The sequence below is a fragment of the Glycine soja genome, chromosome 20, assembly GCF_004193775.1.
Source record: "Glycine soja cultivar W05 chromosome 20, ASM419377v2, whole genome shotgun sequence".
Classification (NCBI taxonomy): Eukaryota; Viridiplantae; Streptophyta; class Magnoliopsida; order Fabales; family Fabaceae; genus Glycine; species Glycine soja.
In genome coordinates, this window is record NC_041021.1 from 46562167 (window position 1) to 46587490 (window position 25324).

The window sequence follows — 25324 nt, forward strand, 5'->3', positions numbered from 1 at the left end:
TTGCATACTGACATGTCGATAACGTTACATTGTCTAATAGTAATTCCCTTTTTCTCTTAGAAAAAATCAACTAGAATTATGTCTTGCTAACAAGCATAAATGGCATTCAATAAATATGTATAAGCATAAACTTGTAGAGGGTTCATATTTTAATAAGAGTTTACTATAAACCCCCTTCATTGGAAACTTGACAGAGCTAACTATTGGAAACTTGATAGAGCTAACTATTCTTGATGTAATTTATCTTTCTATCTATTTATGAATATTATATTTGCATTATATTTTCATGTGCTTAATATTATTGTTTGGAACTTGATCACCTATTTGCATGATAAGTTTTAAGGGTAGCGTTGGGAAACGTTATTTACTAATAGAACTGAGAAATTGTATCTAAATAAAGTCATCACTAGCGATAGGTTGATATTTGTTTAGCCTGTTGTACATTTTTATTCTTAATGCAATTTACTATTTTAATTTTGTAAAAGAATTTGGGAGAGAAAATAGATAAATTAGGCTCTTTTATTCAGGGGACCAAAATTAGAGTATTAGTAGATGTAAATATAAATTAGAATAATTATAAATAGAGAAAAATTATTAACATTACATCAAAAAGTAATTCTGATAGATTAAGTTTTCAACATTTTCATCTTCTGAATTTTCCTTCTACAAGAATATTGGATTTTCTCATCTCTTTTGTCTTTAATTAATCAATTTAAATTCTTGTTTAAATTCTCCTCTTGTTTGATTTAATCTCTTTTGGCTAAACCCCCTTCAATGGAAACTTGACAGTTAACTATTCTTGATGTAATTTATTTTTCTATCTATTTATGAATATTATATTTGTATTATCTTTTCATGTGCTTAATATTATTGTTTGGGACTTGATCACTCATTTGCATGATAAGTTTTAGGGGTAGCATTGGGAAACATTATTTTCTAATAGAACTGAGAAATTGTATCTAAATAAAGTCATCACTAACGATAAATTGATATTTATTTAGTTTGTTATACATTTTTATTCTTAATGTAATTTACTATTTTAGTTCTGCAAAAGAATTTGGAAGAGAAAATAGATAAATTAGGCTCTTTCGTTCAGGAGACCAAAGTTAGAGTATTAGTAGAAGTAAGTATAAATTAGAATTATTATAAATAGAGAAAAATTATTAACATTACATCAGAGAGTAGCTATGGTAGATTTTCCTTCTACAAGAATATTGGATTTTCTCATCTCTTTTGTCTTTAATTAATCAATTTAAATTCTTGTTTAAATTCTCCTCTTGTTTAATTTAATTTTCTGTCAATTTAAATTTATATTTTTCTCATAACCTTTTCAAGTCAATTTAAATTCTTGTGGATTTAACATTCAAACTTTTGTTTTAACTTTATTACTTGGGACACATTGGTGCACTTGATAATTTATGAACAGTTGGCATCTTTGTTTCAAATCTAATTTTAGAGATTTGAGTATGCTTGGAAATGTTATTTTTTAAAATAAAAAAAAAAATACAACTATATATGAATGGCAATGCACGCGTTCAGAGTAGGTAGTGGTCATTTTTCGGCTTTGCTTGCCTGGTTGGTACTTTGAAAAGTAGACAAAATGCTCTCCTCGACAGTTTAATAGCAAAATAGAAATGAATTGAAAATTTCATAGCTGGGTTAATCAAGAAACACGTTTCAAGATAATATATGAATTTCCCTTTATTTTTACTATCACGTCAAAACTGGCCCTAATAAAGTATTCACAATGGAATAGTTTAAGAGTAATGTCATAATCTTTTATTTCATCCTCCTAAAAATCTTTCTACTGCCTTTTTATGGTAAATATTATATAAAAAGTATAAATATTTAATGTCTTAAAACACATTCAAAACTTAGGAGGATCGAGTAGGAAGATTTAGAATTATTCATAATTTAACGTAGATTTTGTGTATACATTATTAGGGTTGGATTGGGGTTCGAGCAAATTTGTTACCTAAACCAACAATAGAAACCAACACATAATATTTAATGTAAAAAACCCTCGGTGGATAAGAGAAAAACAATGGATAATAGTAGAAAATGTTTTCACTATATATTTTTTCCTTTTTAGAACGAAAAATAAAATAAAATCTAATTAAAAAATATATTATGTAATTTTAAGGAAAAGGAATGAACATTTATATATATATATATATATATATATATATATATATATATATATATTAATTACTGATGCAAGCAATGACGACACCGATCGATTTACCATAAGATCCTTATAATATTCCATCAGCCTAATGAAACATTAAATACCAAAACTCAAAAGCTCAGACTTTTCCACAAAGGTAGATATAGGATTGTATGTGATTTTAACAAAAAAAAGCATAATTAGCAGTGATTAATATTATTTTTATTTATGCGTGGAAGGACTGTCACCAAAGAACAAAGAAGCTTAAGGATGAAACCATGAAGGAAACTTCATGTGCAATGTTTATTCAATCTGACTATGACTATGTTAGCAATAGATATATAATTTTGTTTCTAAAATTTGGGCAATTGCCCAAATCACTCTATAAAATGGGTTAGTGTTGGCTTAGGAAAATACAACCTAAGTAGGATGGCACATGTGAAGTTACATGAATTTTGGTATAGTCCCTTCACTTTGAGGGTAAAATGGACCTTAAAGCTGAAGGGTATATCCTATGAGAATATAGAGGAAGATCGATTCAATATGAGTCCTCAACTTCTCCAATACAATCCCATTTACAAGAGGACTCCAGTGCTTGTTCATGCTGGAAAACCCACATGCTGAAAATTTCAGTATAATGAGGTTGTCGGTCTTCAGAGAAATCAAATATTTCGTCACCAAGGCAAAATTCAAATTTGCTTTAAAAAATTAAACATAAACCTAATCATTTTTTAATTCAGTCATTGGCGCAAATCACGACATTTTTTTGTTCAAACTCTAATCACATTTAAACCAACAAGTCACCAAGGCACAACTTTACCGCTGCACCAGAGCTCGCCCTCTAATAATTAATTTAGCATACCATGTTATATTTTCTAACTGATTACTTTATATGTTGTGTAACATTTCCTATTTTTATCAAAGTGATAATAATATTTGGGGTCAACTTTTGAAGTTTCCTGCAGTTTCTGCATTCTTCAGTAGCAATAATGATGAAGAACGAGAAAAGAGTATAGAGAAGATATGGGAGCATCCAAGGGTTGTTGAGAATCAGTGTTTTGGTGATCAGAAGAAATTTTTTGGGGGAGACATTATTAACATTGTGGAGATAGCTTTTGGGTCCATATTCAAATTTCTTGTTGCAGAAGATATTCTTGAAGCGAAGGTCCTGGAAGATGAGAAATTCCCTCACTTGCACTCATGGTATAATAATTTCAAGGATGTTTCAGTTATTAAAGAAAACCTCCCAGACCATGAGAAAATGGTGGCTTTTATTAAGTTTATTAGAGAAAAACGTTTGGCATCTTCCTAAGAAAGTAATCTATATAAGATCAAGTATGAATGAATCACTTTGTATCTGTCTGAATCGCTTTTTTATGCGTGTTTGTTGAGTTTCCTCTCCTGTTTGAATGTCTTGACATAGCTGTGAAAGCAATAAAGTGGAGCACCTAAAAGTGGTCCACCTAAAAAGTAATCCACCTTAGAAGCCATCTTAAAGTCATTTATACCCACACCATCTCCCAAAACTTTCTTCTTCAAATTATGCAAAATCGAGACTTAAAAATCGATTTTTTCCCATTCTCTTTAATGGGTTGTGAGAATTGAATCTTTACGTTCAGTTGATGCAAAGAAAATTTTGCTTTGGGTTCCTGAATTTAATTTAGGGGGTTAGTTTCAACAATTTGCTTTTGGGGTTTATTACTTTATCATCTTTGCTTCAGATAATTATTTAAGAAAAATCATTGTGTCATTAGATACGAGGAAGTGGTACTTCGTAACTTTTGTTTAGTGGTGGTAAGAATGTTCGGGGAGGAAAGCTTGAAGCTGGGAAAATAAAACCACAAAACACTCAAATCAAATACCCCTAACTTTTTCCACAAGACAGATGGGAATGTATGTACAGAAATTAAATCTTCTAAACGATTACATTATATACACAATAGCTATGGTTTTTAACTCAAATGTTTTAATTGTTTTTTAATAGAATTTGATTATGAGCCTTTGAACAAATTTAATTTTTCGCTCATAAAGACAAAATATCCGCTAAAAAATTAGGCACGTTCAGCAGTGTTTCAAATTAATTTATTATTCATACTCCTCCACAGTATTATCACCTAGTTTTTGTCTGTGTTACATCACATTATTTATCTCATGTTTCACTTTCTATCTTCCTTTCTTCTTATCTCACTTCTCACCTCCTACACCCGAAAATAGAATGTATATCTATCATTTTTCTTTTAACTAAAATAAAGTTAAGGGGCGCAAAAAGAAAAATTACCTCATTTAAAGTGAAGACATTGCTGCGGTACATAAGCAACTTTGTCTTGACGTAGACAGATTTCGTACTCGAATGCTACATAATGCTAAATCACTACAATACAAGATAGGGGTAAGGAGTAACAAAATTTTACTGAAGATGATCTGTCACTTTAGATTTATACAGAAGACGAAGATTTCTTTACAACAAAACATGTATCAATGAATAATCAAACTCGAGAATTACTCTACATAGAAGATGAACATACCTCACCGCTGCCGGTCAATTCCTCAAAGTTAGTAATTACGTCTTCAAGTTGAGAAAACTGAGTCAAATATTTTACATGCAGTTCAGTGGTATCAAAATCATTAAGCTGCCACTGGGAAAAACCGTCACCAATAATTTTTAAACCATTTTTCAGCAATTCCACTCCTCTGCTAATTCCATCAGGAAGTTTCCTCTTTTTATTTGATTGGTTCTTGTGATCAACATCCACGATCTCACATTTCTCTCTCTCTTCACCAGTGGCTGAAATCTTTTGGACCATCTGTTTCAACACAAAACCTTCTCTCCCTAGAAGATCAAGCTGTTCAGGGCTTGGTTCAAGTGTAAGAAGAGCTATTTCCTTTTTAAGAAATTTTCCAAACTCAACCATAAATCTTTGCTGATCTGACTCCACTCCTGAAACTGTATCATATGAAAGCGCTGCATCTTCTGGAACAAATCTCCATAGCTTATTGCACCTAGTATGAGAAGCAAAATATCCAAATGCAGTTATTGCCAAGTGACTGAGTGCCCAGTGCCGCTCTTTCAAGAGCAAGTGATATAATTCCCACACAGCACAGCTCTTAGCATCATCATCACTTTCGGAAATTTCCATGTGAACAAGTCCTGCAAGGAATTGGGCCAAATGTGGTTTGCATTTGTCCAAAAGGGCTGGAGGCTCAGACAAAAAGATATTTTGAATCTCCATGATGACTTGTTCAATAGCATTTGAGGTATACAGTTTTTTCAAATAGGAGATGATCCCAAGAGTTTCACTGAAAAGCTGAAGAAAACGGTCCTTGATTACTTTGTCTACAGTACTTTTGTAATTAGAAGAAATTGCAACCAAAAACTTCAAGGCCCTTTCATCAATATCAGATAGTCCATCCTGGCTGCAGGAAAATGGGAACACAAGTCTTAAAGCTGGCACCAATATACAGGTTCAGTGAAAGGATAGAAGGAATTAGGTTGAAAATTGAACTGAAGCAAATCAAGTACATCAGTAAAACATTCAGATCAGATTAAAACATGCATGTGAGAGATCAAACTCAAATCTGACTTTTGCTTCCAAGATTTAAGGAGTCTTTGATATAAAGACATAATAAATTATAGAACTAATAAAAATCTTTTTGTGTGCATGCCTGTATGTGTTGTATGCAGACTATACAATTAACCATGATAGAGAGAATAACATTAATCGCAAAATTGGTATGCATGTTATATTGGTTAATAAAGGTAATACTTTATATATTTCATTTTGACTTGTAATCCAAAAATGGATGGAATGTAACAAACCCGGATTACTTACAGTGATTGCAAAGAAACAGAAAGAATAAAAACTGGAACACCAAACAAACCAGAGGAGCATGCCACCATTGGTGCTTCATCAAAGTTGTCTATGAAGTCAAAATAGTCAGATATAATTCTTTGAATAGAAGTCTTTCTCAATTCATCTGTCAGTAAATCAAAAGGAAAACCTTCCATGAACAAAGCCAAACAAAAAACTGATGACAAATGGGATTTCCCATCACCAACAAGAGACATGTACACCACGTTAACCATTGATTGTGCACCATCGGTTAAAAGCATGCATATTGATCTTGCCAACTTTCTGAAGGAAGAATAAGGCAGGAAAACTGAGTATGAGGATGCCGACAGCTTAAGTAATGAACATAGTTTTCCAAGAATGCTGTTTGCCATTTGTGTTTCAGCATATCGCAGCATAAAGCACCAGCATTCCATCACAATCTCCCAGCATAAAAAGTGAGGATGAAAGAAATTCTCTGATAAGAAAGACTCCAACTCCTCCCAAGCTGTACTTGAAGAGATCACGATCATGAAGGTTTTGAATGCTTGCAAGAGGAAAGTAAACATAGGCTGCCACAAGAGTTCCACTGTTTTTCCAGAGCCATACAATAAAGGAAATTGCAAAACAAGTATATGAGAATAGACATCTTCCTCAACTAAAACATCCAAAAACCAATAAAGCTTCTGAGTTATTGCTATTCTCACATCTCCATCAAGCTCAAGCGAATGTCTGAGGAAGTTAATAAACAATACAACTCGACCAAGTATTAGTATTTTTGATCTGCTCATACTTTCATAACTATTGCAAAAGATTTCATTAACCCATGCAAGGTTACAATCACTTAAGGTTGGACAATCAAGGCCAGAATGACAATCCCCTTTATTAATGAACAACCATTCTAGCACCTGAAGCCTCTGTTCCAGTTTCAGTTTATGAGAATTTAGCAAAGACAATAGCAAATTCAATGTTGTTTCCTCCAGTAATTCAGTAATTATCACAGATGCACATTTCAGAAGGTTTTCGTTACTTACAAAAATCCAAAAACATTTGATCTTGAGAACACACAGCGTAATTTCCTTGTACACTGTATAGGCCTGATGAGGATACAGTGAGCATATTTTTACAGCATTAATTAGGTAAAATTTCACTGGCACAAAGATCCTTTTAGCTTCAGTCACAGAAATGGCTTCATTCAGTGAGGAAGACCAAGCCTGGGCAGCACATTTCAGAGGCTCCGTTATCAATGCAAGCAAAGTTAACACTATATTTGCTATGTTAACTTCTGTAAAATGTCCACCACCACCTTGAAGCAAAGAAACAACACCTTTCCAGGAGACATTAAGAATATTGACAGAGTTGCCACCATCATTTGCAGCAAGGACACCAATCTGAGACAGCTTTTCTATTGCACATTTTGTTATGTGGATAACATGGTCAAAAGTAGCAGGCTTGTCAAGCCTCAACCATTTTTCATCACCTCCCTCCTGGTTTATTAATTCAGAACGCGTCTTGCATAATTTTACCACAGCATCAATGACCATGTGTGCAACCTTCAATATTTCTGACCCAAATGATTGAATTTTCTGCTTAAGAGCAAAAAAGAACTATGCTTAAAAACAGAGAGAAAATTTTGCAGAGTGTACATGAATAGGAAAAATATTATCTCTTGCACATTGTTTTTTGCTCTTGCTGGCACTTTACTACCCAACATTCATTACCATAGAGCATCACTGGAATAAGAATATAGAAATAATAATTTAACCATTCTAGGACTTTATTGAAACTTAGAATGTCTCGCAAGGATCAAAGTTTCAGAGGCACATCAAAGGACTGCCAAACTATTGAGTTCAATTTTGATCAACAATCAGAGAAGTCTTTTTATGCTAACACTCAATCATGTATTGACAGACATGAGATTGACTTTTTAAGCAGTTGTCAAAGTCACACGTCTTTAATAATGTGGAAATGCATGATTAAGTACTAATAAGGTTAAAAGAAAATAACTGGCAATAGATCAAAACTAAATCCCAAATCATTTACTTAAAACGAAAAAAATAAATAAAACATATAAACTGTCCCCACATTGCCAAGTTTTGTATACAGGGAGAAACATATTACCTTAGCATCTGATATAGAATCTTTGGTCAGATTTAATGCTTCTAAAATAAAGATTTCAACAGTGTCCATCAATTCCTTGTCACCAAAATCAGTGAATTTCAACAAAGTTGAAAAAGTTGATGCAGAAAACCTTAGGATCTCCATAAGAAGCTACACAACAAAAAAAAATTATGTCACTAAGCTATATTAACAAATGAATGTTTCAAGGCTGAAAACCATGTAATTCCTCCAAGAGCCTTACAAATCCAAAGACTTTTTTATTAAGAGCAACCACATTCTCAATCACCACCATCATATAAATGGTTTTACATAAGAAAATAAGAAGTAAACACTTCTGCTCTATTCATATTTAAGGCTTCAGCAAAATGAAAAAGTGAATAATTCTGTGCAGAAATAATAATAACAGTAATAATAACAATAGCTTTTATCAGGAAGACTCATATTAGATATGTTCCTTTTTCCATTTTTTAACTTATGTTATGTTCTGTGCTTTTATGGTACTTTAGAAGGTCTTTTGCTCCCTACTTTTGACTCTGTCGAATTGAAATTTCAATCAATGCCATTAATAAGTTTGTCAGTAAAAGCTTTTAACAGGAAAACATATCAAATATGTTCATTTTTCCATCTTCTTAGACTTCTGCTAATGATTTCCTTTCCTATGTTCTGTGCTTTTTTGGTGCTTTAGGTGGTCCTTCAGTCCCTACTTTTAACTCTGTCAAATTGAGATGTCAATCCCATAAATAAGTTAACAGTAACAGCAATGTGCAGTTCTTCACCCCATAATCAGTCACAGTGCATTTCCTTGTCTCATGGGATATTATTAAAAGTCAGTATCTTAAGGTTTGAGTACTTTGGGTATTTGCAATGAATCTGCCTAAGGTAGAGTAGCAATGGTCTTTAAGGGCTAAGGAGATATAATAATCAAGGGGAAATATACAAAACAATCAAGAGGAACTAGTAAAAATATAACAATATATACAATGAACCAAGTAAGAATCTCTTTTTTTTATATTGTGAAGTAAAAGACCTTTTCAAAGATTATTTGAGAGTTCAGTCTATGACAAAGAACTCCTACCTGGTAAAATACAGAGCTATGTTCATCTTCCTCAGAGTCTTCAGTCGACAAAAGACTCATCTTTAAATGCTTGCCACACCAGACACTGGCCTGATAATGAGATTGTGTTATAAGAAAAGACATAAAAAATGAGGACATGTGAAAGTGTTAAAGGATATGTATATGGATAAAGAGAAAGTAAAAACAAGAGACAAGTAAAGAGATACCTTAACTCCAAGAGTGAGAAATTGTGGTAAGCAACTGGATGGGTTAAAATCCATATAGCTCAAAGCTACGTGTATAATGCTTCTATTGAGCATGCACTGGGTCACATCCAAACATGTGAAGTTCTCCCAAAAAGTCAAGCTAGCAGTTAAGGCAGAAACAAGGAAGCAGACAAGTAATGGAGTTCCATAATAGTAGCATACAAGTAAAATCATAACTAATGTCCTATTTGAATAAACTTCTCCATAAACACTTATAGTAGAAGAACATAAGGTAGAATGAATTGAGTTTTTTCCATGAGTTAAAATCAACTCATGTACCTCAACTTTTGAAAAAGTTAGATGAAAGTACTTTAATAAAAATTAAGTTTATAAGTGGATTTTAACTAATTGAAGAAGTTTAATTCATTTTACCTCCTTATTTCCTTCTTCTACGAGCACTTGTAGAAAAACGTATGCAAGCAGGGCCTGTGGCCATGACGTTTCATTATCAGGTAATCAGGCTCGTCGTTATTCTTAAATTTAAACAAAAAATAATCTAAGGTTTATATAATACTTGAATTGCCATGAATCTTATAATTTCAAGCACGAGCATTAATGAAATCATAAATAATAATTAAAATAAAAACTAATAAGGCATCTAACAAGTAAGTATGTTACAAGTGATTGATTGGAAAGCTATAACGGAGTTTTGCACGCGTTTTGAATTAACATGCATCGATAAGGTGATTGGAAAGAAAGCAAAAAAGGATACTACGAGGCAGTTAATGACGGAAGCATAGTCGGACTCGGAAACGTTCTTCAATTCTATGCGTCCTAGATCGCTAAACAACTGAACGCGATCCTCCACAATCTATACATAAAACCCTAAAATCTGAGACCACAGTGACAAAATGTAGTTTAAAAATAGAAACAGTGATAATAAGAAGAGGAAAAAGCTTGCCTCAGAGGATTTAATGGCTGCGAGTATTCTCTGGATATCGGTGCTGGAGCTACCTTCCGCCATTTTACACACTCTCTCTCTTTCTCTTCTCTATTCTGTGTTCTCTTTTTCGGTTTTGCTTATATTCATTTTCCACTGTGTTTTGTTTTTTGGTTACTGGTTTTCCCGCCAATGCCAAACTATTGCGAGCGATTATTTTTCGTTTCCGGTTTTCCATTCCTGCCCTTGCTCCCGGATCCTTTTTCCTTTTCTTTTTTTCTTTAACGTTCTTGTTTTTTTTTTCGTTTTTCTCTATTTAACAATTTTTTTTTTCTTTCTCCTTCCTCTCCCTTAATCAATCCTAGGCATTAAAAAATATATAGGACTTAAGAACAATCTTCTAATTTAAGAATTTTTTAGGGAAAGATTTACCTTTCATCCAATTAAAAAAAATCTAATGTTTTATAATTATTTATAATAGGTGAAGCAATTCTAACTCTCCAAATATTGAATATAGAATAAAATATTAATGATAAAAAAATATATTGAAACAGTGTTTTCAAAATTCAAATCACACTTATTTCATGTTACAATGTTAAGAAAAAAAATAAAAAAAATCTCACTTATTAAAAATGTTAAGCAAAAAACAATAAAATGGTTAAATAAAAAAAATCTTATCCAAAAATTTATGTAGGATGTGAGTTTTCAGACATTTTTAAGATTTGACTGTTTAAAAATCAACAAAAACATATTATAATACATGTTGAGGTGTGAATGGATGCTACCAAATAGACACTGAGAAATAAGTTTAAGTTATAATAATTATTGTTATTAATATTAGATGTAGGTTAGGCTGGGTTGGTTTAATCAAATTTGGAACTTGTATTTGGGTCATATGGTTGATCGATTCTTTCGCCTTTGTTTACTAATTCATTTGTCATCCAGCTGACCTTGGGTAGTTGACCTGTCACAATCCATTCTTAGAACGTAATCCGCACACAAACTATAATTTTCTTAGTTTGGTTAGCCCATTAGTATCTCACACTAAAACACAAATAAATGACTAGCCCAAAGGGATCACCGAAAAATCCGACAAAGTTTCCCCCTAAAAATAAAACAAACCACATTTAAAATAACATGTGAAAACATATCATTTATCCGTGTGTGTGTGTGTGTATATAAATATACATATCCAACAATCAAATATCAAGGTCACATATCACAACATATGTCATTGATATAATATCCAACACATTGATTAAGCATTAATATAACTCATACCTAGTAACCATCAAAGTGTCTCAAAACATCGTAATTATGTCATTAGCATATCTCTGTGGAAAGATCACCTACAACTCAAAATAAAGGGATTTCCTCACTATCTATTTCTAATTTCTACCTCTATTACTATAGCTACATCATACCAATGTCACCAAAATATATTATGTCATATGCAATGGAGGTCTATCAAAAATATGAACAAATTCATGAATAAGTTAACAAATCTTAGTAAGCCAATTATTCAACCACCTGTATATCTCAGTGGGGAAATGAACAAAGAATGTAAGTCACGAGGACTTAGTGAAAGCATAGAATACAAAATGGATAGGAAGAAAAAAGCAAATATAGCACGAGTTTTTCATTCAAAAAGAATTGAAATGACATTTAATAAAAGAGAAAATAAATAAACTTACTTCCACAATAATTAATATTTACTCCCTTTAAAACTCATTGGAAATATAATCAACATCACAATCATACGTAATAAATTTTACATGAACTTTCATTTATTACTATGTACACATAGATCGCATTATCTCTTCGTAGTGACAAACGATAAAGTAAGCTACAATATATTTTCGTTATAACAAACAGAAAATAGGAATTATGGATATTTAACGCATAGGTTGCATTCTCTCTTCATTGCAGCAAATAGAAAATATATATAGTACGAGTATTCGACTCATAGACTATATTATCTCTTTGTCGTAACAAATGAAAATCAATCACAACATTCACTCTTATAAACCAATTTCACATCTAAAATACATTATCAAAATAGTCATCAAACCATTAAGGATAACAAATAATAAATTCCAACTGATTAAATTAATATTATACTTCATCCTGAAAAAGAAACCATAATCACCAAAAGAACTTATTTTAAAATTTACTCGTTTCTTTTAAAAATAGTTAAAAAAAATGTCATTAAGTAAATTAGCTACTCACAACCAAGGACAACACAATCAATGCATTTCAATGTAGTTGGGAGGAGCCACCATTGTATTTATCATGGCATCTAGGCGTTTAAATAAATAAAAAAACAAGACATTAGACAAATCTCCAAATTATAATGCCTATAGTTTTTTAGGGAACCACAATAGTTTTGCTATTTGAATTTCTAACACCTCACACACAACTCACTACTAATCTATGTCATCAAAATACTCATCTAACTCAAGTGGTTAAAGATTTATCTCAAGGAGCTCAAGTAGAGAATGTTTAAGGAAATTGGAATTTTCCTCTCAACTCAAGTCACTTTCACATGTCTAGGTGCTTATAGGTGCAAGGAATTTATAAGTTTTGAGAAAATGGAGGAACAATGATAGAAGAATAAGAAGATAAACTGATGAGGGTAGGGATAAAGATAGCTACGAGAGAAATGTTGAAAAATAAAGGATTAAGAAATTTGGGGGTGAGGTGGGGGAAGGGTTCACTAAAGAAAAAAGGAAGGGCCGTGTTATTTTATTATTATCATACTACTGTATTTTTTTCTCTTCTTTTAATGAAATAGTTCGCTTCATGACCAATCATCTCGTATCATGAAACCCAAGACACAATCTAAATACAATCGTCCATGATGTGCACTTGGGAATTTCAAAATAACAACAAGATAGGATATGAAAAACCATCTTAGGAATACAAAGGCCGTCCAAATACGACTAACCTTGGCGAGCATATCACACTAAATGTTTTTAGGCTAGTTTTCATGTTCCTTAGATATAATATAGCTACAAGAACATAAGTCAACAACTTGGTACCTAATTCAACTATAATCAAGTTACACAAAATGAATTCTAACTAAATTGATAGTCTAATACAAACTAATGAAATGTAGTTAGGTTGAGTTGGTAAAATTTGTGAATCAATTTGTACCTGTTTACACCCTAATAAAACAAAGATAAAATATGTTTTTGGTTCATATATATTTGGTAAATTTTGATTTTCATTCTTGTAAATTTTTATTTATTTTTGGTACTCATAAAATTAAAATGTGTTATATTTTGACTTAAAATAAGATTTGAATAAATCTAAACTCTCATGTAACAATTTGTGACAATTATAAAACAAAGGGTTAAAAATTATTATAAATCATAAAAAATCACCACAAATTACATTTTTCGTTTATTTTTTATAATTTGTGGAGAATTTTAAACCCTTGAAATCCTCTAAATCGAAATATGACACATTATCATTTTATAAAGATAAAAAAGTAATTTTTTTCCAATAACTAAATCCAAATTTTATCAATTTTATAAAAACGAACAACAAATATCAACTAAAAAAAATATTTAAGATACTTTGGATAAAATTTTCCCATGTAAAACATGATGATGTGGCCTAGACAGAGGTCGTGGAAAGATTTAGGAATGTTTTGAGATGGAAGTTGGAAGAGCCTCGTTTTCATGCACAGTCTATATCTTTTACTGAGCCATTTTAAGCAAATACAATTGTTCTCCCACATCTTCGTTGGAAACTCCGAGCCTCATGGAACGTTTTCCTCTTTCTCTCTCTCATTCTCTCGCCTCACAAACAACAAACTTTCTCTTCCCTCTCAACAAAAACCAAACTTCAACTCCCATTTTTCTCTTTTGGGTCCCTCCAATCGTCGGCATTCCCAATTCAACAATCTTCAAACCTCAATTTCCGGTGCATGGGCAAACAAAAAGGTATCCATTTTGAAAAAAATATTAGTTTTATGTTTAGTTTTAGACCAAAGGCTCCGGTTTTATTATAATTCTGCAACATGCAACACTTTTGTTTCTTTTGGTTTAATTTGAAAAGAAAAAAAGAAGTTATTTGCTGAAATGGCTTTCCTTTGATTCCTCTTTGCTCACTTTGTATTTGGCTGTTCATGTGCCTATTACTGCAGGGTAGGAATTCTTAAGTTCCTTAATGGAACTACGTTGCAGGTTCCTTTTTAGGACCATGTATACAAGAAATATCATGTGATCATAGTGATATCAATGGTGGTGATGAACATTCATGTTCCTCTTATGATTGTTAATGAAGGGATTGTATAGATTCCCAGGAAATTTGTTGGTTGTCCATCATAATTATACAAGTTTCTCTGCTGACTTCAAATTTTTTTAGAGGGATTTAGTAATTATGTCACATTCAGAATATGGTAATTAAGACGGTGGATGACATATGAGAAATTTAGGCTGTTTAAGGTTTGGAAACTCTTTGTGTTGGATAGGTTGTTACCTGGAATTTTGGCTTTGAAGTGAAAGGATAGAGGATTTATCTGTTTGACTTTGTGTCTCAAATGGGTAATTTACAATAGGACAAAAACTAGCACTGGTTAAACGTGGTTAAATGTTGAGAACTCAATGCTGTAGCGCAAAAATGTTTGTATGAAGCTAACTATATGATCATACAACACCATGAGCAATGAGGATCACGGTGTTTCAGGCAAGCAATATATAGATGCGGTGAGTGTTGGTTTAAGTGACAGAATCCCTTCTGATGATGATGCAGACTATATATGTCTACAGACGGGTGAAGAATTTTCTGCCGAGTTCTTACGTGATCGGGTTGCCTCAAGGAAATTTCCTGTCATTACTGATGCAGACCAGCATCTGCCAAACAGGTTGGATGCTAATATTAGAGAAAATAGTCATCAACTGGTTTATGAGGATCTAAAGCATGTTCTTGGGCTAAGGAGAACAGAATCTGATAGTAACTCAGATTTGTTGGAGATTGCTTCAGTCAGAGGATATGTTGATGAAGTTGACGGCAGGGCTTATCCTAATAATTTGAACAGATACCAGTGTGAACACAGCGGTTTCAGACAAGCATCAGGTACATTTTCTAGACAACTGTCAGGTAAATTTTCTGAGGGAAATGGTTGTGATCAAGTTAATTCAGGACCCAATGCTCCATCTGTTTACGTCGTTGAGTCTCCTCATTCATGCCATCCTTATGGATCAGTATTCTCAGAAGGTTCTTTCTATAAGAAGATAAAGTTTCTGTGTAGCTTTGGAGGTAGAATACTACCAAGACCAAATGACGGGAAGCTCAGGTATGTGGGTGGAGAGACACGGATAATATCAATCAGGAAGAACATAAAATGGGAGGAACTTATGAGGAAGACTTCTGCTATTTGCAGTCAAACTCACATTATCAAGTACCAGCTTCCTGGAGAAGATCTTGATGCTCTTATATCTGTTTGTTCCAATGAGGATCTTCATCATATGATCGAGGAATATGAAGAGCTTGAAAGAGCTGGAGGCTCTCAATGGCTGAGGATTTTTCTCATACCTTCAAATGAATGTGAGAGTCCAAGTTCAAATGAAGCAAGAGTCAATCAGCCAAGTGATGCAGATTATCATTATGTTGTTGCTGTTAATGGTATGCTGAATCCAAGTCCACAAAAGAATTCCAATGGGCTGAGTTTGGCAAACCATACTAGTCAGTTTGGAAATACCACTGATTACAACAGTCCACATTTCTATAGAGACTCATCCACATCTGCATTTGCTTCAGAGATGAAGGATTGCACCCCAACTTCTCCAAATTTGGTAGGCATACTCTCAAAACCTGGTTCTCAATATTTTACAGCCTTAGCAGGCAAGTCAGTCAATCAAATGTCTCCTTTATCTCCCGCTTGTGTACAGCCTACAGATCCCAAAATTTCTAATGTACAGATATTTAAGGATAAACCATATAATGCTATCAATGAAAGCATCACTCCCTTTGTTACGGAAAAAGTTCCATGCAACAATTCTTTGTATGTAGACAATACCAATTATATTGATCCAGTTGCATACCATAATAACCAATATATAGTGAAATCTGACCTGATTAGGAAACCTGGCAAGAATCTTCATCTTCACAGACGGAACAACAGCAGTAATGAGTTTGTCTCTTCTACGGCATGTAGTCTAACTGACTTGATTTTCGAGAGACCTTTAGTCACCAATGAAGGTTCATATCATTTTAACAAGGTTGTCTCTCGTCCTCATGAGTCGTCGAGTTTATTCTCAGAGTCTGATGTTAGAGAGGGGTCTCGGAACAGAATGTTGCATGCACATTCTGACTCAACACTTAAGGAGAATGATGAGAACTATAAAGTTCACTTGCAATTTCCCCTTAGCGTAGAGAGAGACAATTTTCCATCATTGAAAAATTCATGTTCTTTAGAAGAATGTTCAATACAGCCTGGAAAGACAATTGATAGGAAAGAACACTCAGCAAAGTATCAAAATTTGCCCATTTTTGGAATGACGGATAGTTTTAATGTGTCAGAAAAGGGTAAAGAGATCTTGCAACATGCAGATAACAGCAATGATTTCTTTAATGAAAATGTTGGAGCTATGTCACAAGACAATTCCATAGATTTAAAACATTTACAGTACATTTACACCCCACATGGTGTTTGCTCATCTTCACCAGATTTCCAAAGCAGTGAATGCAATTTATCTACTGCATCATCTATCTCTTTGGAATCCACAAGAAACCTGAGGGGGCAACCACATGGTCTATCATTAGACAGAACTGCTTCTGAGTTTTCCACGAGGAGCCAAAATTCATCAATGCATCACCAATATGCTATGCCGGAGACAAAAGACGGTCAACCACTTTTTCCTGGCTCTTTTGAGTCCCAAACTGAGAGAGGGTCTATACTACCTATCTCAGTAAGTATATCTCTTTTGAATTCATCAAATCAACTGCAAGCCTGCATATAATAATCACAGTATTTGCATATTTCAATTCAGTATATGGACATGGGTTCTTCCCTAAGAGAGGTTGTTATCCCTGTTGAAGATCCTGCATACAACCTGCACCAAAAGGAACAAAACACAGTCATTAAGAATCAGTGTTCTGAATATATCAATGAATTCTGTGTCAACAAGCCTGTGCCAGAATCAGTGGCTGTTGTCAAGGGAGCAATGGATTATATTTCTTCAGGTATCCAGTCATGCCTAAAAGATGTCTCAAATGTAGATGAAGAGGCTGAAGTTGAACCTACATCTCCTGAAAAGGAAGGGATAGAATGTGATAATCCAGAATCTGAAAGTAAGGTGAGAATCTTCTCATGAAGTTGCTGGTTATGGTTCAGGACAACTCATTATATAATTGACATGAGGTTCTTGTATTGAATGATAGCATGCAGAATCTGATAGTGGAAACGTCAACAAACCTATGGGTGATAGAGCAACTGCTGAAACAGAGGCTGAAGTTTATGGTTTACAGGTGAACCTCTGCAGTTTGGTATAGTATATAGATGAATAATACTATTTCCATCTTCAATATTATGATGAATGTTTGGATTTCATTTAACATTACCTTGTTGGTAAAAAGAAAAATTCTTTCTCTTGGCTCTGTTTTTGGTGAAACGGTTTGCTGACTAATTTTTCAACACGAGGGCAGTGTCCTACACTCTAAATTGTATTGTCAAAGTTGAATTTCATAAATATGATGTTTACTAGTAAAGAGTGATATTTGAGTCTTGAGACCAATGGTCTACTGTGTTTCAGGATAGATTGTTTTTTCAAAGCTATTGTTTTGTTTCTTCTAGGAATTCTGATGCTAACATTGTCATTGAACTGAGCAAGACCCATTTGCCTGATAAAACCGTTAGAGTGGAGCTGCATTTGCTTACATTAAAATAATAAATTGGCCTAGCTTAAAAAGTTTGTTGTCCCTTTTGAGACTAGTGGCCAAACTCAATAAGAGGATAATACGAAACCCAGAAATTGTCAGACCCTATCAATATCATTATATTGCATGTGTTTTTGTGTGTGAACAAATTATATTTTCATGAACTATTACAAAATAGAATCATCAGATAACATAGTTATAAATTATATTGCTGTTAATCACTTGAGGACTAATGGCAGTATTTGCAAATGAGAAAATCCAGATAGGCCTAATTCCTCCTGTAATGCAATCTTTCCTCCAGTTGTTGTCTTCTTTTTTTTTTCTTTTTTCTTTTTAAATTTACTCTCCTTGAAGCTGTTTTAATAGGATTAGAAGAAGGCAGATTAAAACCCACCTGTATCTGTGTTTAATCTGGTGCTTCATTTGTAAAAACGCAGAATATTGAGAATGCTGATCTTGAAGAATTGCAAGAGTTAGGATCTGGAACATTTGGAACTGTTTATCATGGAAAGTGGAGGGGAACAGATGTTGCAATTAAGAGAATAAAAAGTAGTTGTTTCTCTGGTAGATTGTCAGAGCAAGAGCGGTTGGTAGGTCCCCATAAATTATAAGCTAGTTGAATTTGCTAGTATCATTTATTTAGCTTACCTATCGAATTTATGTTGATGCAATTGCCTGTATAAAGTTATACATGGAAAAGTAATTCCATGGTAAATGAGGAATTTAATTTCATTGATTTGGAAAATCTCATTTTTCTGGCCATTAACGTGTATTGCCATAAAATCCTCTTGTTTGACAATGTTTCTCAGCTGTATGCTTTCTGCATCTGTTTCTGCAGACTAAAGATTTTTGGAGAGAGGCACAGATTCTGTCAACTCTTCACCATCCAAATGTGGTAGCATTTTATGGGGTAGTTCCAGATGGCCCAGGTGGAACATTGGCAACAGTAACCGAATACATGGTGCATGGATCACTGAGGAATGTTCTCACGAAGAAGGATAGGTAAGCTAACTTACGTATCTAACTTGCTAATGCTAACTGTAAACTAGGCATGCAATTTATCACTCTTACTTTTCTGCCGAGTTCTTACGTGATCGGGTTGCCTCAAGGAAATTTCCTGTCATTACTGATGCAGACCAGCATCTGCCAAACAGGTTGGATGCTAATATTAGAGAAAATAGTCATCAACTGGTTTATGAGGATCTAAAGCATGTTCTTGGGCTAAGGAGAACAGAATCTGATAGTAACTCAGATTTGTTGGAGATTGCTTCAGTCAGAGGATATGTTGATGAAGTTGACGGCAGGGCTTATCCTAATAATTTGAACAGATACCAGTGTGAACACAGCGGTTTCAGACAAGCATCAGGTACATTTTCTAGACAACTGTCAGGTAAATTTTCTGAGGGAAATGGTTGTGATCAAGTTAATTCAGGACCCAATGCTCCATCTGTTTACGTCGTTGAGTCTCCTCATTCATGCCATCCTTATGGATCAGTATTCTCAGAAGGTTCTTTCTATAAGAAGATAAAGTTTCTGTGTAGCTTTGGAGGTAGAATACTACCAAGACCAAATGACGGGAAGCTCAGGTATGTGGGTGGAGAGACACGGATAATATCAATCAGGAAGAACATAAAATGGGAGGAACTTATGAGGAAGACTTCTGCTATTTGCAGTCAAACTCACATTATCAAGTACCAGCTTCCTGGAGAAGATCTTGATGCTCTTATATCTGTTTGTTCCAATGAGGATCTTCATCATATGATCGAGGAATATGAAGAGCTTGAAAGAGCTGGAGGCTCTCAATGGCTGAGGATTTTTCTCATACCTTCAAATGAATGTGAGAGTCCAAGTTCAAATGAAGCAAGAGTCAATCAGCCAAGTGATGCAGATTATCATTATGTTGTTGCTGTTAATGGTATGCTGAATCCAAGTCCACAAAAGAATTCCAATGGGCTGAGTTTGGCAAACCATACTAGTCAGTTTGGAAATACCACTGATTACAACAGTCCACATTTCTATAGAGACTCATCCACATCTGCATTTGCTTCAGAGATGAAGGATTGCACCCCAACTTCTCCAAATTTGGTAGGCATACTCTCAAAACCTGGTTCTCAATATTTTACAGCCTTAGCAGGCAAGTCAGTCAATCAAATGTCTCCTTTATCTCCCGCTTGTGTACAGCCTACAGATCCCAAAATTTCTAATGTACAGATATTTAAGGATAAACCATATAATGCTATCAATGAAAGCATCACTCCCTTTGTTACGGAAAAAGTTCCATGCAACAATTCTTTGTATGTAGACAATACCAATTATATTGATCCAGTTGCATACCATAATAACCAATATATAGTGAAATCTGACCTGATTAGGAAACCTGGCAAGAATCTTCATCTTCACAGACGGAACAACAGCAGTAATGAGTTTGTCTCTTCTACGGCATGTAGTCTAACTGACTTGATTTTCGAGAGACCTTTAGTCACCAATGAAGGTTCATATCATTTTAACAAGGTTGTCTCTCGTCCTCATGAGTCGTCGAGTTTATTCTCAGAGTCTGATGTTAGAGAGGGGTCTCGGAACAGAATGTTGCATGCACATTCTGACTCAACACTTAAGGAGAATGATGAGAACTATAAAGTTCACTTGCAATTTCCCCTTAGCGTAGAGAGAGACAATTTTCCATCATTGAAAAATTCATGTTCTTTAGAAGAATGTTCAATACAGCCTGGAAAGACAATTGATAGGAAAGAACACTCAGCAAAGTATCAAAATTTGCCCATTTTTGGAATGACGGATAGTTTTAATGTGTCAGAAAAGGGTAAAGAGATCTTGCAACATGCAGATAACAGCAATGATTTCTTTAATGAAAATGTTGGAGCTATGTCACAAGACAATTCCATAGATTTAAAACATTTACAGTACATTTACACCCCACATGGTGTTTGCTCATCTTCACCAGATTTCCAAAGCAGTGAATGCAATTTATCTACTGCATCATCTATCTCTTTGGAATCCACAAGAAACCTGAGGGGGCAACCACATGGTCTATCATTAGACAGAACTGCTTCTGAGTTTTCCACGAGGAGCCAAAATTCATCAATGCATCACCAATATGCTATGCCGGAGACAAAAGACGGTCAACCACTTTTTCCTGGCTCTTTTGAGTCCCAAACTGAGAGAGGGTCTATACTACCTATCTCAGTAAGTATATCTCTTTTGAATTCATCAAATCAACTGCAAGCCTGCATATAATAATCACAGTATTTGCATATTTCAATTCAGTATATGGACATGGGTTCTTCCCTAAGAGAGGTTGTTATCCCTGTTGAAGATCCTGCATACAACCTGCACCAAAAGGAACAAAACACAGTCATTAAGAATCAGTGTTCTGAATATATCAATGAATTCTGTGTCAACAAGCCTGTGCCAGAATCAGTGGCTGTTGTCAAGGGAGCAATGGATTATATTTCTTCAGGTATCCAGTCATGCCTAAAAGATGTCTCAAATGTAGATGAAGAGGCTGAAGTTGAACCTACATCTCCTGAAAAGGAAGGGATAGAATGTGATAATCCAGAATCTGAAAGTAAGGTGAGAATCTTCTCATGAAGTTGCTGGTTATGGTTCAGGACAACTCATTATATAATTGACATGAGGTTCTTGTATTGAATGATAGCATGCAGAATCTGATAGTGGAAACGTCAACAAACCTATGGGTGATAGAGCAACTGCTGAAACAGAGGCTGAAGTTTATGGTTTACAGGTGAACCTCTGCAGTTTGGTATAGTATATAGATGAATAATACTATTTCCATCTTCAATATTATGATGAATGTTTGGATTTCATTTAACATTACCTTGTTGGTAAAAAGAAAAATTCTTTCTCTTGGCTCTGTTTTTGGTGAAACGGTTTGCTGACTAATTTTTCAACACGAGGGCAGTGTCCTACACTCTAAATTGTATTGTCAAAGTTGAATTTCATAAATATGATGTTTACTAGTAAAGAGTGATATTTGAGTCTTGAGACCAATGGTCTACTGTGTTTCAGGATAGATTGTTTTTTCAAAGCTATTGTTTTGTTTCTTCTAGGAATTCTGATGCTAACATTGTCATTGAACTGAGCAAGACCCATTTGCCTGATAAAACCGTTAGAGTGGAGCTGCATTTGCTTACATTAAAATAATAAATTGGCCTAGCTTAAAAAGTTTGTTGTCCCTTTTGAGACTAGTGGCCAAACTCAATAAGAGGATAATACGAAACCCAGAAATTGTCAGACCCTATCAATATCATTATATTGCATGTGTTTTTGTGTGTGAACAAATTATATTTTCATGAACTATTACAAAATAGAATCATCAGATAACATAGTTATAAATTATATTGCTGTTAATCACTTGAGGACTAATGGCAGTATTTGCAAATGAGAAAATCCAGATAGGCCTAATTCCTCCTGTAATGCAATCTTTCCTCCAGTTGTTGTCTTCTTTTTTTTTTCTTTTTTCTTTTTAAATTTACTCTCCTTGAAGCTGTTTTAATAGGATTAGAAGAAGGCAGATTAAAACCCACCTGTATCTGTGTTTAATCTGGTGCTTCATTTGTAAAAACGCAGAATATTGAGAATGCTGATCTTGAAGAATTGCAAGAGTTAGGATCTGGAACATTTGGAACTGTTTATCATGGAAAGTGGAGGGGAACAGATGTTGCAATTAAGAGAATAAAAAGTAGTTGTTTCTCTGGTAGATTGTCAGAGCAAGAGCGGTTGGTAGGTCCCCATAAATTATAAGCTAGTTGAATTTGCTAGTATCATTTATTTAGCTTACCTATCGAATTTATGTTGATGCAATTGCCTGTATAAAGTTATACATGGAAAAGTAATTCCATGGTAAATGAGGAATTTAATTTCATTGATTTGGAAAATCTCATTTTTCTGGCCATTAACGTGTATTGCCATAAAATCCTCTTGTTTGACAATGTTTCTCAGCTGTATGCTTTCTGCATCTGTTTCTGCAGACTAAAGATTTTTGGAGAGAGGCACAGATTCTGTCAACTCTTCACCATCCAAATGTGGTAGCATTTTATGGGGTAGTTCCAGATGGCCCAGGTGGAACATTGGCAACAGTAACCGAATACATGGTGCATGGATCACTGAGGAATGTTCTCACGAAGAAGGATAGGTAAGCTAACTTACGTATCTAACTTGCTAATGCTAACTGTAAACTAGGCATGCAATTTATCACTCTTACTCTATTATACTTTGTGCAGAGTGCTTGACCGTCGTAAAAGGCTCCTGATTGCAATGGATGCAGCCTTTGGGATGGAATATTTGCATTTGAAAAATATTGTTCATTTTGATTTGAAGTGTGATAATTTACTTGTCAATCTGGGCGATCTTGAACGACCTGTATGTAAGGTATTTTGCAGCAGAAACAATAGCTCTTTTTTTCTGACTTGTGAGATTAAACAAATTATTCTCCTAAACATTTGTTGTCATGATAAATAAAAAGAAAAGTTCACAGCTATTGAAATCATTTTATTGCTTTGTTTTACCTGTTAAAAGTAACTTTTCCCAATTATTGTTACAAATTTAACCCTAGGTGTTATCCAACTTCCATACTAGTTATTAGCTTTTCTGATTTTCTATATCTGTCTAGTAATCTGTATTTTCTGTATATCCTTCATATTTCCCATAGAAAAAATTTTGAAAGAAAAATTATTGGAATAACCCCCTTGGTGGATGTCTGTTCATAGGTTGGAGATTTTGGCCTATCCCGAATTAAACGCAACACACTTGTTTCCGGTGGTGTTAGAGGAACCCTTCCATGGATGGCACCTGAGTTACTGGATGGTAACAGTTGTAGGGTATCTGAGAAGGTTAGGAACTTCATCTGTCTTGTTTATTTACTTTGATTTTGACCAGGCACTCGCAGGTGGACAGAGCAAGCACTGTCTTGGAGATTGTAATATTGAGTGTCTTTCTATTCTTATCTCTTGTAGGTTGATATTTTCTCATTTGGCATTGCAATGTGGGAAATCTTGACCGGGGAAGAACCATATTCTAACATGCACTGTGGCGCTATCATAGGTAAGGTTTTGCTATGCACAACTAAGACCTCTAGATATCTTCTGTCATGATTCGTGTGGAAGTCACTTATTACAGGCAACTGTAGTTTATTTTGCAGTTTAGCCTTAATAAACATATTGCTTGTTATAAAAAATAAAAAAATACAATTTGCTTGCCAAGCCAGACATACCTATATGGTTGTTACTTTGTGCATTTTTAGCATAGGTGTGATGATATGCTCCAAACTATCATGAGCATACTGCTTCATCATTGAAGCATTGTATTTATTCTTATCACCACTCAACAGAATATGTCTTGCAACAAATCTTTGTTTGAATTCTAATGATGTGTTTGTTTACTTTCTAATTATTTAATGAAGGTGGTATTGTCAATAATACGCTCAGGCCTCCGATTCCAAAACGATGCGATTCCGAGTGGAAAAAGCTGATGGAAGAATGCTGGAGTCCCGATCCTGCAGCCAGGCCAACCTTCACAGAAATTACAAACAGGCTTCGCAGCATGTCAGATTCACTGCCCAAAAAGAGACATAACATTGTAAAACGATGAAATGAAACTCACATTTTTTTTCTTGTAAATTAATGAATGCAAATACCAAACAAAGAAAGATGAAAAGAGTTGTTCAAGTTGGCGCAGCATTGTTTGTATAGAAACCGTAGTGTAGAGGTATAAGCTGAAAATGAGTAAAATCCTTTTTATTTATATATTCACTGGTCTACACTGTTGCAAATAAATAAAAGGGAACGTAAATACCAAACAGATGCATTTACGTGCCAATAATCTCTATGCATAATGTCTAGAATATTTTCGTCCACGTTTTTTTACAAGAAAAGTTAATGAAGTAGAAATGAACTGTTCTATCTTATTAAGTTCAAGTTTTAAAATTACATTAAAGTTAAAATTCATTTAAAAAAATTCTAACTATAATTATCCTACTCGAATTCGAATAATGTAGGTTAAATCTAAGGAGAAATCTGTGTCTACCAATCATTTTTATAATGTTCCCTTCAATGAATATTCTCAATGCTTGTAGTCATTCAACGTCAA

The 25324-nt window shown here is 34.0% G+C and overlaps 2 protein-coding genes and 1 pseudogene across 5 annotated transcripts; 2 read left to right on the top strand and 1 right to left on the bottom strand.

Annotated features, from left to right (window-relative positions):
• The first annotated feature begins 2596 nt into the window (after positions 1-2596).
• Positions 2597-3544, top strand: LOC114403064 (annotated as a pseudogene). The gene is made up of 2 exons (XR_003664577.1): positions 2597-2860; positions 3072-3544. The product of XR_003664577.1 is annotated as a probable glutathione S-transferase (transcript).
• A 522-nt stretch (positions 3545-4066) lies between these two features.
• LOC114402596 lies at positions 4067-10455 on the bottom strand. 3 transcript variants are annotated; one of them, XR_003664476.1, is made up of 9 exons: positions 10337-10455; positions 10148-10246; positions 9397-9531; positions 9191-9280; positions 8116-8265; positions 5998-7580; positions 4693-5581; positions 4446-4538; positions 4067-4365 (listed from the first exon to the last, which is right to left on the bottom strand). XR_003664476.1 is itself a non-coding variant. In XM_028365239.1 (8 exons), the coding sequence occupies exons 1-8, from the start codon at positions 10397-10399 to the stop codon at positions 4536-4538; spliced, it is 3012 nt and encodes a 1003-aa protein (XP_028221040.1). In that variant the 5' UTR covers positions 10400-10455; the 3' UTR covers positions 4373-4535. The 3 variants fall into 3 exon arrangements, 2 of the variants coding, with proteins under 2 accessions (XP_028221040.1, XP_028221039.1); XM_028365239.1 differs by lacking the exon at positions 4067-4365 and having other exon boundaries at positions 4373-4538; XM_028365238.1 differs by lacking the exons at positions 4067-4365; positions 4446-4538 and having other exon boundaries at positions 4558-5581.
• Positions 10456-13977: 3522 nt separating this feature from the next.
• LOC114402170 lies at positions 13978-24981 on the top strand. The gene is made up of 15 exons (XM_028364678.1): positions 13978-14265; positions 14469-17235; positions 17317-17622; positions 17708-17794; positions 18640-18792; positions 19041-19204; positions 19252-21403; positions 21485-21790; positions 21876-21962; positions 22808-22960; positions 23209-23372; positions 23461-23608; positions 23947-24069; positions 24193-24280; positions 24639-24981. Exons 2-15 carry the CDS (start codon positions 14983-14985, stop codon positions 24824-24826), a joined length of 6372 nt encoding a protein of 2123 aa, XP_028220479.1. The 5' UTR covers positions 13978-14265; positions 14469-14982; the 3' UTR covers positions 24827-24981.
• Positions 24982-25324: the final 343 nt, after the last annotated feature.

What these genes read in the sequence shown, in the direction of transcription:
- LOC114402596 (XM_028365238.1), bottom strand. Translation starts at nt 10,399, where the DNA reads ATGGCGGAAGGTAGCTCCAGCACCGATATCCAGAGAATACTCGCAGCC. An exon ending in CAGCCATTAAATCCTCTGAG is followed by an intron (nt 10,247 to 10,336) that starts GCAAGCTTTTTC and finishes TTTTATGTATAG; the next exon opens with ATTGTGGAGGATCGCGTTCA. An exon ending in ATAGCTCTGTATTTTACCAG is followed by an intron (nt 8,266 to 9,190) that starts GTAGGAGTTCTT and finishes TTTGTTGTGTAG; the next exon opens with CTTCTTATGGAGATCCTAAG.
- LOC114402170 (XM_028364678.1), top strand. Translation starts at nt 14,983, where the DNA reads ATGAGCAATGAGGATCACGGTGTTTCAGGCAAGCAATATATAGATGCG. An exon ending in TGTCAGAGCAAGAGCGGTTG is followed by an intron (nt 18,793 to 19,040) that starts GTAGGTCCCCAT and finishes CTGTTTCTGCAG; the next exon opens with ACTAAAGATTTTTGGAGAGA. An exon ending in CTGAAGTTTATGGTTTACAG is followed by an intron (nt 21,963 to 22,807) that starts GTGAACCTCTGC and finishes GTAAAAACGCAG; the next exon opens with AATATTGAGAATGCTGATCT.